At 34.6% G+C, this 18,209-nt stretch overlaps 2 protein-coding genes and 1 non-coding gene across 4 annotated transcripts; all 3 read left to right on the top strand.

Annotated features, from left to right (window-relative positions):
- The first annotated feature begins 1,236 nt into the window (after window positions 1-1,236).
- LOC105645015 (TMV resistance protein N) lies at window positions 1,237-5,557 on the top strand. Its single transcript, XR_016319981.1, has 5 exons — window positions 1,237-1,764; window positions 1,988-3,089; window positions 3,188-3,463; window positions 3,538-4,480; window positions 4,532-5,557. It is a non-coding gene; the product is annotated as a TMV resistance protein N (transcript).
- A 1,440-nt stretch (window positions 5,558-6,997) lies between these two features.
- On the top strand, window positions 6,998-12,466 carry LOC110010608 (TMV resistance protein N-like). 2 transcript variants are annotated; one of them, XM_089718886.1, is made up of 5 exons: window positions 6,998-7,539; window positions 8,973-10,074; window positions 10,169-10,444; window positions 10,555-11,535; window positions 11,638-12,466. In XM_089718886.1, the coding sequence occupies exons 1-5, from the start codon at window positions 7,079-7,081 to the stop codon at window positions 12,259-12,261; spliced, it is 3,444 nt and encodes a 1,147-aa protein (XP_089575012.1). In that variant the 5' UTR covers window positions 6,998-7,078; the 3' UTR covers window positions 12,262-12,466. The 2 variants fall into 2 exon arrangements, with proteins under 2 accessions (XP_089575012.1, XP_089575013.1); XM_089718887.1 differs by lacking the exon at window positions 6,998-7,539 and adding an exon at window positions 8,105-8,402.
- Window positions 12,467-13,535: 1,069 nt separating this feature from the next.
- Window positions 13,536-17,827, top strand: LOC105644906 (TMV resistance protein N). The gene is made up of 5 exons (XM_089718888.1): window positions 13,536-14,113; window positions 14,461-15,565; window positions 15,664-15,939; window positions 16,022-16,999; window positions 17,105-17,827. Exons 1-5 carry the CDS (start codon window positions 13,653-13,655, stop codon window positions 17,690-17,692), a joined length of 3,408 nt encoding a protein of 1,135 aa, XP_089575014.1. The 5' UTR covers window positions 13,536-13,652; the 3' UTR covers window positions 17,693-17,827.
- Window positions 17,828-18,209: the final 382 nt, after the last annotated feature.

Here is an 18,209-nt window from a genome sequence, read left to right as displayed (position 1 = left end):
GCGAACAGCACCAATGAACTCGTCGTAATTTTCTCATCGTCGTGGTATATTTATTTTCAAAGTATATCTACGAATCCGGTACTGCTATCTGACCGGCTGGACCTGCCGAAACCTTCGGCTCTGATACTAATTGTTTGACATCAGCTCTGATACCAGTTATTGAGGATAAATTATGCAAAATCTCCGGTAAGTCAGATTTATGAGGGAGCAAAAGAAAATGATAACATACAATTTGATAATAGAGTTCGGCCAATCTTGCATACGGCTCCGGACTGCCATAAATTTTTTATAGGAGAAAAATAAATAAAGTGTTTACATACACTCATAACCCGGATACCCAAAAAAAATTAAGCTTTTTTCTTCTTTAATAATCTGTCTATTTTTCTCACTTTCTCACAATTGATCTCACTCGCAAAATGTAACGCGTCTACTGAGTCCTAACGCGTCCACCGAAAATAAAATTTCCTCTTCTTTTTTATTTTTTTCAAATTGCGTGGGTCCCACACGTCGGAGACCTACAATAATACTTTGACAAGTACTAGTTTTTAATTATATTTTATTCTAATACTAAATATTGATAGAATAGTTAACCATACGTATTATAATAATTATTTTAATTATTTAAATATAATAATATAATGTCATATATTTGATGTATATAAAAATTATTACTCTACAGAACACATTATATAATTAACAATTAAAGTATTTATATATAAAAACTTATATAATTAACTATGTCAAATTCAATTAAAGTTACTATTAAAATATTTAATGCAATATACTTGACTATAGTAATTTTTATTTATGAATAAAATTTATCAACATCCAATAATATCTTTGTTTCATTTAATTAAGAATGATATGTATAACTTACGTAGCTCTGTAAGGCTCAGTGGTGCAGTGGATGACTCATGATCATGATCATCTGGTTGCACAGTTACTACACTACAGACTCGCCAACATGGGTCACCTCCTGCCGGCGTTTACCATAGTCAATGAAGGGACAAGAGACCGGCGTTACCATAGTCAATAATGGGATAATAGAGAAGACAATGCGCGGAGCTGTGGAGAAATACTGACTTGCGTTTTACAGACGCACCAACATGGTTGGAGATTTTTGGCAACTTACTATATGGAGAAAATCATTAACTTCAAGAAGATGCCAAGGTCCAGAGAGAGTTTATAAATACCTCATGATAATGTTTAGATACAACAAGCCTACAACAAAATACCAAAAAAAACAAAAAAAAAGGAAAATTTTCTCATGGCTTCTTCAGCAGCTTCTTCTTTTTCTTCTTCTTTTACACAACAATGGAGATATGATGTGTTCCTTAGTTTCAGGGGTGAAGACACTCGAAAGAATTTTACTAGCCATCTGTATAAAGAGTTGCTTCAAAAAGGAATCATCACCTTCAAGGATAATAATGAGCTTCCAAAAGGAGAATCCGTTCCTCAGTATCTCCCTAAAGCAATACAAGACTCAAGAATCTCAGTCGTCATTTTCTCAGAAAATTATGCTGCTTCGACTTGGTGTTTGAATGAACTTGTAAAAATTTTTGAATGCAAGAATGCTGGGACGCAAATTGTTTTGCCTATTTTCTATGATGTGAATCCGTATGAAGTGCGACAACAGGATGGCAAATTTGGAGAACCCTTCATCGAGTATGAAAAAATTTTCAAAGACAACATTGAAAAGGTCCAAGAATGGAGACTTGCATCAACGGAGGTGGCCAATCTCGCTGGATGGCATCTAGGTGACAGGTCAGAACAACTTCTTTATTCATTTTAGTTACTACAAATTTTTTTTTTCTCTCTTCTTGTTGATGTGAACATATTCTTAAAAAAAGCTAATTCAGAACATGATTTCTTATTAATTTGAATTTTTTTTTTTAAAATATAAGAACTCTGCCATTAGACGGATGAACATATAAGAACTAATTTAAAACATGATTTCTTTTTCATTAATTTGTATTTTGTTGAACAGGGATGAGTCAGAGTTTATTCAAGATATTGTTGAGGACATACTTCGCCAATTGAGAAGAACAAGTCATCATAGCATTGCCAAGGATTTTGTGGGAATGGAGTCTAGGTTGGAGAAAATGAAAGGTTATTTGGATTTAGAGCAGCTGAGTAAAGTTCGAATTATAGGGATATGTGGGATGGGCGGAATAGGTAAAACAACTATTGCTAGTGTTGTTTATAAAGATATTCGTTGTCAATTTGAAGGCAGTTGTTTTCTTGGAAATGTTAGAGAATCTTTTGAAAAATATGGTATAGTTTCATTACAGAAACAACTTCTATCTGCAACACTGATGTACGACGGCGTACAAGTATATGATGTTTATAGAGGAACAGATGAGATTCGAGATAGGTTGTGTTGTAAAAAGATTTTGGTCATTCTTGATGATGTTGATCAGCTGGAGCAATTAGAGTTATTGATTGGAAAAAGAGATGAACATTGGTTTGGTACAGGAAGTAGAATCATCATAACAACAAGAGATGTACATCTATTGAAGAAATATGGAACAGATGAAATATACTTGGTTCAGGGGTTAAGTCATGGTGAGTCCTTTAAACTCTTTTGTTCAAAAGCATTCAAGAGTAATTATCCCAAGGAGGAATATGTGGAGCCTTCAAACGAGTTTGTAAAATATTCCAGTGGCCTCCCTTTAGCTCTTGTTGTTTTAGGTTCGTCTTTGTTTGGTAAAGGTGTGAGGGAATGGAATAGCACATTAAGGAGATTGAAAGAAATTCCAAATGAAAAAATTCTGAGCAAGCTTCAATTAAGTTATGATGGCCTTGACAAAATATTACAAGAAATGTTTCTTGATATTGCATGTTTCTTCAAAGGAATGGATGAAGAGTATGTGGTAAAAGTACTTGAAAGTTGTGGATTCTTCCCAGATAGTGGAATTGGAGAACTCATTGATAAATCTCTCATAACTGTTTCTGGGTTTGTGGAGATGCATGATTTGGTTCAAGAAATGGGGAGAGAAATTGTTCGTAGAGAATCTAATGAAAATCCAGGGCTACATAGTAGAATATGGTTCGACAAGGATCTCTATTACATTCAAGTGAAAAACATGGTAAGCAATCTTGTAATTACAATAACTTACCAATCGAGGTATCTAATTATATAATTATTTCTTATTGTTTGTTGTTCTTCCGTACCTTCAATTGTCAGGAAACAAAACAAGTTAAGGCTATAGTCCTGCATTCATGGAAACTGGAGGAACATTTGAATGCTAAAGTCTTTTCAAAAATGAAAGAGCTAAGATTGCTCATACTCCGAGATGTACCCACCTCTCAGGAAGTTGAGTACCTTTCTAATGAATTAAGGTATTTGGAATGGCATGAATGTCCTTGCAAAACTTTTCCATCAAATTTTCAACCAGATAAACTTGTCGAGCTCCATATGCAATGCAGTAGAATTGAACAACTATGGAGGAGATCAATAAAAGTACGTGTTTCTTAATTTAACTTCTATGATTATGTTATTTAAAAATTACGTAATTTTTTTATATCTTGTTACAGCCCATTAAGTTGTTGAAGATCATTGATCTTAGTTACTCAAAAAATTTACTCAAGACCCCCAACTTTCAAGAGGTTCCAAATCTTGAGGAGTTGAATCTTGAAGGATGTGAGAGTCTGCGTGAAATTCACCAATCTATCGGAGTTTTGAAAAGGCTTGTTTTTCTGAACCTGAAGAACTGTAGAAACCTAGTGACTCTTCCAAATAGCATGTTTAACTTGAAGTCCCTCAAGACTCTTATTTTGCGTGGCTGTTCAAAACTTATGAAACTTCCAGATAGTTCGGGGGATATGACCTGTATGGAGGAGTTCAGTGCAACTGGATTCGGTATGCAACAACTGGAATTAGCTAAACGATGGGGTTTCCATCTTCTGTCATGGTTGTTGCCTTGGACTTGGAAGAATCCACATCCTATATCTATAGTGTTTCCTTCTTTGTCAGCTTTACCCTTTTTGAACAACCTAAATCTAAGTTATTGCGATCTTCCTGAAGGAGCAATCCCTAGTGACCTTACTGGCTTCCCTTTCCTGGAACATCTCGATCTAAGCGGAAACAATTTTGAAAGCTTACCATCAAGCATCAGTCATCTTTCCCATCTTCGTTCTCTCGAATTATCTAATTGCAAGAGACTTCAGTTATTGCCAGATCTTCCATCCACTATTATAACTTTGCGTGTGAATAATTGCACTTCTTTGGAAAGTCTTCCAAATCTACATGAAAAACACAATAATCCGCTGGCTATTTTGATGGAATTCTCAAATTGCTCCAAATTAAACGATTATCAAGGGAATATCAATGTGGCATTTACATGGCTGAAAAGTCACCTTCTTTTTCTGCTAGAAAGCCGTTGGTTGCTTAGTTCGAGACATGCACGATATTGCCCTAAGGTCTCTCTCTAACCATTCTTTTCTTTCTTTTTTATCCTCGTAAATTTTTGTGTGTAAAGTACTAATACACTATAGGTAATAAATGTGATGCAGAAAGGCTATTTTCTAGATGATTCACCTTTGCTCTTCTTCTTAGACATCTCCATGCGCTTCCCTGGGAGTGAAATTCCTAAATGGTTCAACCATCAGAGTTTCAATAGTCCGCTAAGAATTCGCTTATCTGCATGTGAAAAGTGGTGGAACATTGCAGGCTTTGTTATTTGTGTTGCGATTTCTAGCAAAACAGTTTATCAGGGACCAGAACTTTGTAAATTTACAATATACAAGAAAAGAAAGGAGGTTTGGGAGAGCTACTTTAGCCTTAAAGTCCCTTCAAATGTGCGTCTTACATCAGACCATCTTCACATCTTCTCTGTTGCCAATCCCATTCCTATAGATCCTTATGAAGAAGAAAGTACGGCGGAGGTGGAGCTAACTTTCCGTGAATATATAATCAAGAGGTGTGGGATACGCATTGTACATTTGAAAGAAATAAAAGAATTAATCCAAACAAATGAACCTCTCAATCCTTTTGAAAATTGTCAAGAGAATTCTTACAGTGGAGAGGAAGACGATGATCCAGTGAGGGGTGATTTTCTATGGAAGACAATACCAATAGAGAACTGGAGGATAGAGTATTGGGGTTCATATCTGCAATTAATTTATACTTCAGGGAGGGAGGATTTTGTATGGACGTCAATCAAGATAGAGAGTTGGGGGATAGAGTATTGGGGTTCATATGGGAGAATGGTCACCTTGGAGGGATCTATTTGGAAGGATAGAGACTGGGAGAAGGAATGGCAGAATGGTTCTCCTGGAGGAATGTATCTTGGGGTTCGTATCTGCTAGTGATATACACACTTTAGGGAGGGACATGGGAGAATGTTATCTTGGAGGAACGTGTCATTTGCAGTAGGAGATAACGAAGGGAGGAGACAGATAAAGGATTGGGGTTCAAAATTTAACCTAAATGCAAGATTGTTCTCCTAAAAGCACCAAAAATAAGCAAAATGAGCTACAAAACCTATTATAAGATATCTGTATTTCTTTCTTGCATCATATTTTCTCAGGTTCACTTCGTGCTTTTCTTGTTCTAAGACGCAAAATTTAGGTTTTCTTTTTCTGGTTTAACCGCATGCAACTGAAGAGCTAAATAAAACGCAAATAAAACACGTTCCAGATAGCCATTGCTCTTTTTGATTTTCTTGTTTGAACGCTCTTTGGACTTTGATCAAATATGAGATGTAAGTGTAATACAAGTCCGAGCTCCATAATTAATTAATTTAATTCCAGAAAGAACAATCTCCTTAGACTCTCTAGACTGATAGATAGAGTAGGAACATTGAATCTTCAAAGGTTTGTGGTCTCCCAATTTCCATGAAAACGTGTATTAATGCATGTTTGAAAATATTGAATATTTGAATGCTCCAATTATATATTTCTACAATCATTTTTTGGTTTTGAATTATTCCAAACCTATAGAATATTTGTTAGTAAATTTCCATACAGCGTGAAAACATAGATATTAACCTAATTAATTTGTCATCTATCACCTACAGAAGAGAAGACCAAGGCTTGTGAAAGGCGGCTTTGTTATCAGTAAACCTAATAATAGTCTCTCAGGTTTGATTTCGTTGGACAATTTATTTTTTCTGTAAAAAAAAAAAAAAAAAAAAAACCAACTATTTTACCGTTTGATATTAATAAAAATCCAAAAATCCAACTACTTTAAATAAAAATTTCTTCATGAAAATTACATTTTAATCCTTCAAAATGTAGATAAAAATTATATTTAGCTCCCTATAAATTTTAAAAATTGTGTTTGGCTCCCTCAAACTAATTGTCCTGCTCCTGTTTGGCCTAATGGATTGACTGGCTGGCTGCATGCTCAATACGTAATTAATCTGTCTATCAGTCGTCTGCAAAAGAGAAGACCAAGAATTGTGAAAGGCGGCTTTGCTATCCTTCCTCGTGAAAAGAAAAAGACTCGTCAAGGAATAGGAACAGCACATGACGTGACATACCATATGATAAACTTTAATTATCCAATCATTGTACATTAACAACCCCTTATTAATTACTTGTTATTGAACAAAATGGATTCAGATATTGGTTGTACGGACGTCGTCCGCTGCTAGACCAGTGGAGGACTATAACAATCGGATGGCACAGGGACCACATCACCATCTTTGATTTTTGAAAGAAAGAACCAACCAACCAACCAACCAACCCACCCATAATTCTGATTTTGCTACTGTGACTGACCTATGTACATCAACTTTATTGAAAACATTTTATTTCTTTTTGGCAAATGTTTTTCATTTAGTATTTAATTATTTATTAATTTGTTGCAACTTGATGAAAAAAAAAATATATATATATTCTTAATTAGCTTGTCCAAATTAGAGACGGATGCTAAAATTTAATAAAAAGTCCAGGTTCCACCGACGCGTTGGGTAGGTTAGGCAGGTGTTGTCACTTGTATTCTACATACTATATGATGCCATTGGCCCCGCCCGCCATCAAAACATACACTTCCCTGCTTATTCTGCTTTCTGGTTTTCGTTGCTTGCTCGCTCATAGTATTATTTTTTTATTCTTCGTTCTAACTGATTCTATGGCTAACACCTGGAAGTATGATGTCTTCCTCAGTTTCAGAGGGGAAGACACTCGAAAGAACTACACCAGCCATCTTTACGCTGGTTTGTGTCAAAAGGGAATTCTCACTTTCAAGGACGACAAAGAACTCCAGAGAGGAAAAACCATTTCTCAAGAACTTATAAAAGCGATTAAAGATTCAAGAATTGCAATAATCGTTTTTTCAAGAAACTATGCAGAGTCGACGTGGTGCTTGGATGAACTGTCGGAGATTTACGAATGCATGAAAACGAAGGGACAAATGGTTATGCCTGTTTTTTACGATGTGGATCCATCGGAGGTGCGAAAGCAGAGTCGAGAATTTGGAAAAGCATTTGCTAAGCATGAGCTGCGTTTCAGTGACGATATTCAGAAGGTGAAACGCTGGAGAGTTGCGGTCACTCAATTGGCCAATCTTTCTGGCTGGGTTTCAGAAGATAGGTATTTTTCTTAATTTCTTTTTTCACTTTTCAATTACTATAATTTTAGTAGTTAAAGAATTTAATAAATAATAAATTTATAATTTTAATTAATCATAAAAAAGTTGAGTGTTTTCATAAACTTACAATATTAATTAATTCATGTATTTGGTCATAATATATATATATATATATATAATTTATTAGTTTTCACATTGCAACTTGTAAGGGGACTTACCTTATATTTTATCCTTTTGCATTGTATGGGAGAGAAAAAAAAAAAAAAACTTTTCAAACGAATAAATTAAGTTTTAAAATCGGTTCTCTGAATTTATCCACCTTATCAGACCAGATTTCATAATTATCAAAAAATACTTTAAAAAAATTATAAATTTCGAAATAAAATTAAAAAAATTAAATTAACAATCAAACAATGAGAGATGCTTGTAAGAATAAAAAAAACGTTAAATTATACTAAAATTTGTCAAAGAGACCTTAAAATTAAAAATAAAAGAAAATTTATTTTGTTAATAATAATTCTATATTTCCACCATCCCCGTCACAGAATTTTTTCCTTTAAAAAAATTTTAAAAAAAAGAAAAGAAAAGTAAAATAGAGGCCAAGTGGCCAACCACCATCGCGACTTGCGGTCGTCTAAGAAGTTACAGTGAAACAGTATGGCAGTTCCGGTGATTGTCGCAGGGAAGATCTGCGAAATTTAACCTTTAAAGACACAAAGCCAAGGTTGCCTATAAAACAGAACTGACAGTATGTAAACACGAACAAAACCAATCAAACAAACAAATACAATACCTCTTTGCTTCCACTTACGATATTCTTCAATCGCCAACTGAACGCTACATGATGGTGATTGCACAATATAAGGTATTGGGCTTTACAGTTTTCTGCTATTCTTGAGCTTTTTGGTTGTTTGGTTGCGTTTATCAATAACATCAAGACTTAAGCTTTTGTTATGTGAATAAGCAAATAGAAATCACGTTTGCACTGTGGTCGATGCTGCTTTTTAATCTTTCTTTTAAATCCTTTGCTATGATTGTCATGTTAGGCTAAGTCATTATAGGATATATCCTATTGTCTCATTTCCACTCAATTGAACGGTTTGGTGCTTAAAGATTTGATCTTTAGTTTGAATTTTTCTGAGCTCTTTTTTGGGGATTATATTTCTTTCTTTAACTAGCATGATCATGTGATAAACTGAAGTAAAATGGAAATTAATTAATTAGATTCGTATATAGGCTACAGGTTGGGTTGTAAGAACCTGCAGCTTTCACATTCCAAAATCTACACCCTTCTACATATCCATCTTACAACAAAATTAAGGATATAAGCATTTTCATTACTTATTATGATTAATTAATTATCAAATCATGTTGTTTTTCAAGTCAATATTGTCAGGCCTGTTGTTTGACTATACCCGTAACTGCTACCTTGCAGGCTTGAGTCAGAGGTTATTGAGGAAATTGTTAAGGACGTTCTTGGCAAATTGAGAAAATCAAGTTTAGCATCAAGTGTAGCGAACAATTTTGTTGGAATGAGTTCACGTTTGGTGGAGATGAGTATGTATTTAGACATGGGGCAATTGGATGATGTTCAGTTTATTGGGATTTGTGGGATGGGTGGTATAGGAAAGACAACAATTGCTAGAGTTGTCTATGAGGAATTATCTTCTCAATTTGAAGGTAGTAGCTTTCTTGCAAATGTTAGAGAAGTGCACCAGAAGCATGGTTTAGTTCCTTTACAAAAACAACTTCTTTCTGAAATTCTAGTCGATAGAAACATAGTTATTTGGGATGCTCATAGCGGAACTGATGAGATCCAGAATAGGCTGCACCACAAGAGGGTTCTTGTCATTCTTGATGATGTGAATCAATTGGAGCAGCTGAAATTATTAGCTGGTATGCATGATTGGTTTGGCAGTGGGAGTAGGATAATTGTAACCACTAGAGATGAACATTTGTTGACGAGTCATGGGGTAGATAAAATATATAGAGTTGAGGGATTAAGTGATGATGAAGCCCTCCGTCTCTTTTGTTTGAAAGCCTTTAAAAGTGATTATCCTGCAACTGATTATGTGGAGCTCTCTAAACTCTTTGTGAATTATTGTAATGGCCTTCCATTAGCTCTTGACGTTCTTGGCTCATTCTTGTTTCGTAAATCTATAAATGAGTGGATAAGTGCATTGAATAGATTGAAAGAAATTCCTAATCAGGAAATTTTGGAAAAGCTGTATATAAGTTTTGATGGATTGGAGGAAATAGAGAAGAAAATATTCCTAGATATTGCTTGTTTTCACAATGGAGAGGATAAAGATTATGTGATAAACGTATTGGAAAGTTGCGGCTACTATCCGGATATTGGAATAAAAATTCTTATCAATAAATCTCTCATTAACATTTCAAAAGAGAGAATATGGATGCATGATTTACTGCAAGAAATGGGTCAAGAAATTGTTCGGCAAGAATCGCAGGAAGAACCAGGCAAAAGAAGTAGATTGTGGCTTTACAAGGATGTCTCTCATGTTCTACAGAATGATTCGGTAAATGACTTAGTTCTATAAGTCCTTCTCAATCTATACAGGTTTATTAATTATTTTTTATTCATAGTGTTCGCTATTATTTCCTTTAAATCAGGGAACAGAACATGTTGAAGGAATAGTCCTAAATTCATGTGAACAAGAAGATGAGCAATTGAATGCTAAAGCCTTCATGAATATGAAGAGACTGAGGTTGCTTAAACTTCAAAATTTGCACCTTTCACAAAGCCTTGAGTATCTTTCAAATGAATTAAGATATCTCGAATGGGATGGATATCCTTTCAGATCTCTTCCATATAAGTTCCAGCCAGATCAACTTGTTGAGCTCCACATGCGCTTTAGTAACATGGAGCAGTTATGGAAGGGAATCAAAGTATGTTTTTTTTTTAATGTTTAGAATACTTGTAACTCATAGTCAATTAGGTCATTGATGCTAACTTTTAAAAGTTCAGCCATTTTAATCTTTTTTATTTGTCTTCACAGCCTTTAAAAATGTTGAAGGTTATCGATCTTAGTTACTCTGTTAACTTAATCAAGACCATAGACTTCAAGGGGGCCCCAAACCTTGAAAAGTTGTATCTTGAAGGTTGCACAAGACTCTATGAGATTCACCAATCCATTGGAATTCTGAAAAGGCTTGTATCATTGAACTTGAGGGGCTGCAAAAGCCTTGCAAGGCTTCCAAACAGCATATGTGATCTGAAGTCCCTTAGGTTTTTTAATTTGCAAGGTTGCTCAAAACTTGAGAAGTTGCCCGAAAGGTTGGGTGAAATGACAGGCTTGGAGAAGCTTAACGTAGGTGGAATTGTCACAAGACAACATTCATCCCCTAAGCTGTGGGATTTTCTTCTCCCATCACGGTTTTTGCCATGGAAGAATCCAAATCCAATGGCTATAATGTTGCCTTCTTTGTTAGTCTTACGATCTTTGAGGTCGTTAGATCTAAGTTACTGCAATCTGACAGAAGGCGCTCTTCCCCATGATCTAAGTTGTTTCCCATCTTTGAAAACATTCAATCTAAGTGGAAATGATTTTCATAGTATCCCTTCAAGCATTAGCCGGCTCTCTAAACTTGAGGATTTTCGGTTTGCTGATTGCAAGAGTCTTCAGGCTTTTCCAAGTCTTCCATCAAGCATTTTATATCTTAGCATGGATGGTTGCACTGCCCTGGAATCTTTACTACCTAGAAGCATCAGCAAACAATTTAAACTTGAAAATCTGTGTGTTATGGACTGTAAGAGGCTTCAGTTGTTACCAGATCTTTCATCAAGTATCTTATATCTAACTGTGGATGGATTGTCTGCAGAAGAAAGTATTCCAAATCCATTCGGAACACAGACTTCAAAAACTTCTTCATTGACATTTGTAAATTTCTTGAAATTGGTTGAGGTTCAAAGTGAAAACATTTCGGCTTTTACAAGGCTGACAAGTTATTTACATTACTTGCTAAGGCACGGCTCTCAGGTGTGTGTCCCTCTCTCACTTGTTCCTATTATCACACAGATATATCCATCATAAGTTTTTCTTTAGACATAAATAAACTGATAATTGATAATTTGTGTGCAGGGACTCTTTAATCCAAACTCTCAGATATCTATGTGTTTATCTGGAAGTGAAATTCCTGGTTGGTTCAACTATCAATCTACAGGATCTTCATTAGAGATACAGCTGCATCCATATTGGTGGACTAACAAGTGGATGGGATTTGCTTTTTGCATAGAGTTCGGATTTCATGAGCCTCCATCAGATGTTTCTACTATTTCTTGTGATCTGCACGCATGCATTTCACCAGACGAAGATTTGTTTCTGGGTCGTTCAACTGTACAAATCTCAAAGGACATAGATATTACATCAGATCAACTTTGGTTCAACTACATGCCGCGTAGTTCATTAACTTGTCTAGATAAGTGGGAAGCGTCCAATCACCTCAAGGTTACATTCTTCTCAGACCAATTAAGGGTGAAGCATTGTGGGTTCCGAGCAATATACAGTCGAGATGTTGACGAGTTAGTTCTGTGCAGCAGACCTTTTCAGAATTTGGGTCTCCCCATTTATGATAAGGTTGATAAACGAAAGAGGACGCTGGTGGAACATAATGAAAGTGGTGATCCGGATAATGAAACGCCTTCTAAGAGACAGAGAACGCTTGTAGTTCCTGAGATGAAAATCAGGCGCAAGAACCCAGAATGAGAAGAGAAAAATTTGATGGAAACATTATTAAGCAATGAATACTGTAAATGGTATTGTTAGGCATTTGAAGTTAATTGTATGTTTCTTTTAGTCTTGAATAAGGGTTGATGTTGATGCGATTGCCTTCATATTCATTGTTCTGTTTTATACTGACCTCATTCGTTCTTTTGTGGCTGAATATATAAATACACCTTGAATAATTTTATATTACTCTCGATATTTACTTTGACCTATTAAATTTCAATTTATAAAATTAAATATATTAAATACTTTAACTTGTAAAATTAAATTAAATAAACATCTATTACATAGTTCCCAGTGTGAAAATTATTATTATAAAAGTTATATTAACTACATAAATTATTGCTATTAATATGTAAAGATGTAAAATGTTAATAAAAGTTTAAAAGTTTAAATGCACGATAGTTCGCAGTATCACGAGATTAATTTATGTATTTGAACATTATTTTGTAGTCCTAAGTTTTGGTTAGAGTTGTGAGCAAGGAAAGAGAAAATTTTTTGATAGGCCAATAAGGGAAACAAAGAGACAAGTGTAGTGGGCAGGACATGACTTATTTGGCCAATTGGAATTGAAAAATCTTATTATGGGTCCAACAATTAGACTTTTCATATGGAAAAAACCTTGACTACTAGAAGAAGTGATGGAACCGTTTGTGGAGCACTCAATACTCGGTTTTGAATTTTCTCTTTCCATTTCTGTTCAAAACTGATGACTCTACTGGCTAGACATGATCCATTACAATGATTGCATTTGCCCTTTTCATTCTTCAATTACTACCATAAAATAAAAGTTACTCTCCCTAAGCAAGTTCCATTTGAGTTTAACGGAAAATATTATTTATAGATTTTAAAATAAGATTAATCTCGTATAAAATAATATGAGAATGCTCATAATAAAATTAAAAAAAAAATCCCATGGATTGGAATTATTAAAGTAATGATTTTTAGAAGTGAAAAAAAAAATAATAATAGAGCAGATAGAATTGGTCATCCGTCTGATTTCTCACGCGTTGAAATGCAGATTAGGAAAACTTTATATGGTCTTTTTTTGAATGAAGAAACAATATATAAAATGACAGTCCAATTTAGATTTCAGAAATAGCATCTGAAACTGAAACCTACGACTTGTTCCTCTTACCAAGACGACCTTGACTGATGTGAAACGTCAGCACAAGTACATGTACACAACACTCAACTCAGTTAGGCGACGCGTTTTAAGTTGAAACTTGAAAATGGCTTCCTTTAAACATATCCATATATATATAGATGTAATTAATGCTATCCTAAAACCTCACATCATATATCAGAATTCCCTTTTCTTCTAATAGTAATAATTATTACATTGTATCCATTCTTTTATACTTTTATTAATGGCTTCTGTTACTCTTCCATGCAAATATGATGTCTTTCTCAGTTTCAGAGGAGAAGATACTGGAAAGAATTTTACTAGCCATCTTTATTCTGCTTTACATAAAAAAGGAGTTATTACCTTCAAGGATGGCCATGATCTCGAGAGGAGAAAATCTGTTTCTCAAGAAATTCTTAACGCAATTCAAGAATCAAGAATTTCGATTGTCATTTTTTCAAGAAATTTTGCTTCTTCTAAATGGTGCTTAGATGAACTAGTCGAGATTTCTAAGTGCATGAAGGAGAAGGGACAATTAGTGTTGCCTGTTTTCTACAGTGTGGATCCATCTGAGGTAAGAAAACAGACGGGCAGATTTGGAGAATCTTTTGCTAAGTATGAGCAAGAAAATACTGGCAAGGTTCAACAATGGAGACTTGCAGCAACCCAATTGGCGAATCTTAGTGGATGGGATTTACAAGACAGGTCAGTTTCATGTTGTTTTCCCATCTATATATTTTTTTCTTTCTTTAACAAAGCTCAATTCCAATTCCTCTTCTGCATAAACAACTTATGCGTTGATTAATTGTAATTAAGAAGACTAAAACTTGCTCTGATTTAAAACAAACTGAAACAGAAACATATATTTTTTAAAATAAAATGATTTTATCAATAAAAAAGAAGTTCTTGAAGTTTTTACTTGCACTCCGTCCTTATTAGACAAACCTTTTCAAATTATATATAAAACAAATCACACCTAACTCTTTAGATAATATTGTTATCTTATTGCTCATTGTTCTCTGTGTGTAAAAGTATTTCTTACTTTACTACAGGCAGGAGTCAGAGCTTATTGCAGAAGTTGTTGAAGAGGTATTAAAAAAATTAAGGAAATCAAGTCATAGATTCTCAGGTATAAAAAAGAATTTAGTTGCAATGAGTTTACATATGGAGGAAATGAATTCTTGCTTAGGCGAAGGGAAGTTAGATGATGTTCGCTTTGTGGGAATTTGTGGTATGGGTGGCATAGGCAAGACAACAATTGCTAGAGCTGTCTATGCAGACATATCTAGTGAGTTTGAAGGAAGTTGCTTTCTTGCAAATGTTAGAGAAGTTGAAGAGAAACATGGTTTAGTTCGTTTGCAAGAACAACTTCTTTCTGAAATCCTTATGGAAAGAAACATAACAATTTGGAATGCTCATAGTGGAATAAATGAGATAAAAAGCAAGTTACGTCATAAAAAGGTTCTTATTGTTCTTGATGATATAAATCAATTAAACCAGTTAAAATCATTAGCTGGAATGGTTGATTGGTTTGGAAATGGAAGTAGGATTATAATAACTACTAGAGATGAACATTTGTTACTAAGCCATGGAGTGGAGAAAATTTATAGAGTTGAAGGACTGGATCAGGATGAAGCTTTTCGTCTCTTTTGTTCGAAAGCTTTCAAAAATGATTATCCTACAGAAGAGTTTTTGGAGCTATCCAACCATTTTGTAAACTATGCTAATGGCCTTCCTTTAGCGCTCGACGTTCTTGGTTCTTTTTTATTTGGTAGATCTATAAATGAGTGGAGAAGTGCACTGGAAAGGCTAAAGGAAATTCCCAACAGAGAAATTTTGGATAAGTTGTACATAAGCTTTGATGGATTACAGGAAATAGAGAAGAAAATATTCTTGGATATTGCTTGCTTTTTCAAAGGGGAAGATATAGATTATGTGACCAAAGTATTGGAAAGTTGTGGTTTCTATCCAGAAATTGGAATGAGAGTTCTACTCAGTAAATCTCTTATTGCAATTTCTAATGATAGGATATGGATGCATGACTTGCTTCAAGAAATGGGCAGAGAAATTGTTCGACAATCTTGCTATGAAGAACCAGGAAAGCGAAGCAGATTGTGGCTTTACAAAGATGTTTATCATGTCTTGTCGAAAAATACGGTAAATAATTTGTCTTTTCATACCACAATGCAACTAAAAACTACTGGTTAGATATATTTTGTTCTCAGTTTTCATTGTTCTCGTCCTTTAATGTTTAGGGAACCGATCAAGTTGAAGGCATTGTCCTAGATTCATGTGAACAAGAAGATGAACATTTGAGTGCTAAATCTTTCATGAAAATGAAAAGGCTGAGGCTTCTCAAACTCAAAAATCTACATTTCTCCGAGGGTCTTGAGTATCTTTCTAATAAGCTCAGATATCTTGATTGGGATAGATATCCTTTCAAATCTCTTCCATCCAATTTCCAACCGGATAAACTTGTTGAGCTCCATATGCGATGCAGCAACATTCAACATCTATGGAAGGGAATTAAAGTATGTATTAACTATTTCATTTTGAGGTCATTAATGTTTTGTGCTTCAATTATTTAAATTGATTTTATATACTTCTTCACAGCCTTTGAAGATGTTAAAGGTGATTGATCTTAGTTACTCTGTTAACTTAATCAAGATCATGGACTTCAGAGAAGTGCCAAACCTTGAAAAGCTGAATCTTGAAGGTTGCACGAGACTATATGAGGTAGATGAATCCATTGGAGTTCTTAACAGGCTCACTATAATGAATTTGAAAGACTGCAAAGGTCTTGTCAGGATTCCAAATAGCATATGCGATTTGAAGTTACTTAAGGTTCTTATTTTGCAAGGCTGCTCAAAACTTGACAAATTGCCTGAAAGGTTAGGAGATATGGCAAGTTTGGAGAAGCTTAATATCGGCGGAATAGCTGCGAGAGAACTTACAAATGCTAAACTATGGGATCTTGTTATTCCTTCATGGTTATTGCCAAAGAAGAATCAAAATTTGATTTCTTTTTTGCCCTCTTTGTCAGTTTTAAGCTCTTTGAGAACATTAGACTTAAGTTACTGCAATCTGCTGGAAGGAACACTTCCTAATGATCTGAGCTGCTTCCCATTCTTGCAAACATTAAATCTAAGCGGAAATGACTTTGTCAGCATTCCTACGAGCATTATCAGACTTTCGAAACTTGAAGACCTACGGTTTGCTGATTGCAAGAGGCTTCAGTCATTGCCAAATCTTCCATCTAGTATTTTGTATCTCAGTACGCATGGTTGCTCTTCCTTAGGAGCTTTGCTTCCAAGAACTATCACTAGCCATTACAAATTGGAAAACCTTTGTTTTCCTAATTGCGAAAGGCTTCAGTCTATGCCTGGTCTTGCATCAACTATTGTCAATCTAAGTGTTGAAGGTTTAACCGCACAAGAAACTTTCCAAAATCCACTTAAAAAAGAGGATTCGAAACATTCATCATTAACTTTCGTGAATCGCATCCAGTTGGTTGAGGTTCAAGGCAAAAATTGCACAGCTTTTGCGAGGGTGACAAGTTACCTGCATTTCCTGCTAAAGCATAGCTCCCAGGTTTCTCTCCTTGAACATAAATACTTTTTCTTTTTCAAAATAGACTTTAAGAAATAAAGATTATGACCAACAATTTTTCATTTTTATTTTCTAACATTAATGCAGGGATTATTTAATCCAAGCTCTCATGTATCAATGTGTTTAGCTGGAAATGAAGTACCTGAATGGTTCGACTATATGGGCATGGGATCTTCATTAGAAGTGGAGCTGCCTCCATATTGGTATAGTAACAAGTGGATGGGGTTTGCAATTTGTGTAGTTTTCGAACCCAATGCGCTTTCATTATCGGAAACTGCTAGTCTTTCCTGTGATTTGCACGCATATATGTCAGATCAACCATTATTTCTAGGTCGCCAAAGCACAGAAATCTCAGGGGATACTGCAGGCAATATGGCAGAGAAAATTTGGTTCAACTTCATACCAGGCAGCTCTTTAAACGGTGTAGCTTGGGGTGAAGCATGTAGAAAAATAAAGATGACATTTTTTTCAAATGGATTGAAGGTGAAGTACTGTGGGTTTCGCATAATATATGAGCACGATGTTGGTGAATTAATCCAATGCAACAGGCTTGAGAACTTGGGTTTCCCCTGTCATAACAATTCTGCTACAAGCAAGAGAAGCCATGATGATTATTGCAGTGACAGTATCGATAGTGAAAGTGGCAACTTTGTTAAGAGAATGAAAATGCCTTGAAGTTACACTGTGACAATGATACTCTCAATCTCTATACTCTGGAAGATTGGTTGTCAGTTTTTAAGTTGCATGGAACTAGAGTACTCGTGCAAATTAAACTAAAGTATATATATAATATATGTTTAGTTTAATTTTTATTCTTTTTTTCTATATCGATATCCATAAAGACGAAGTTTGCATCATAAATAATGTTTGAAATGCAAGCTGTTTTATTAAATAGGAAAAGTTTATTTCATAGCTAACGTTGTTATTAAAAAAACTAATGTTTACATTCCAAAGGATGAGACGAGATTTTAGATATTTTTTTCCTTTAATCAGAAGTTTTGAATTCAAGCCTTGAGAGTATAAAGTCTCTTTAGACACTAAAGAAAACTAATTCTTTAAAATAATAATATTATTATTGGCTGGTTGAAGCATATTTTATTCTCCTTATGAATCATATAACAAGAACTTTTAACGAATATATTAATAATATCACTATTAATAATATCGCGCTTGTAAACTCTAAAAGTATATT

The sequence above is a fragment of the Jatropha curcas genome, chromosome 3 (genome assembly GCF_041381405.1).
Source record: "Jatropha curcas cultivar XTBG-Jc1 chromosome 3, XTBG_Jcur_1.0, whole genome shotgun sequence".
NCBI lineage: Eukaryota > Viridiplantae > Streptophyta > Magnoliopsida > Malpighiales > Euphorbiaceae > Jatropha > Jatropha curcas.
The sequence above is the reverse complement of the archived record's forward strand: the minus strand, read 5'-3'. Positions and strand labels throughout refer to the sequence as shown.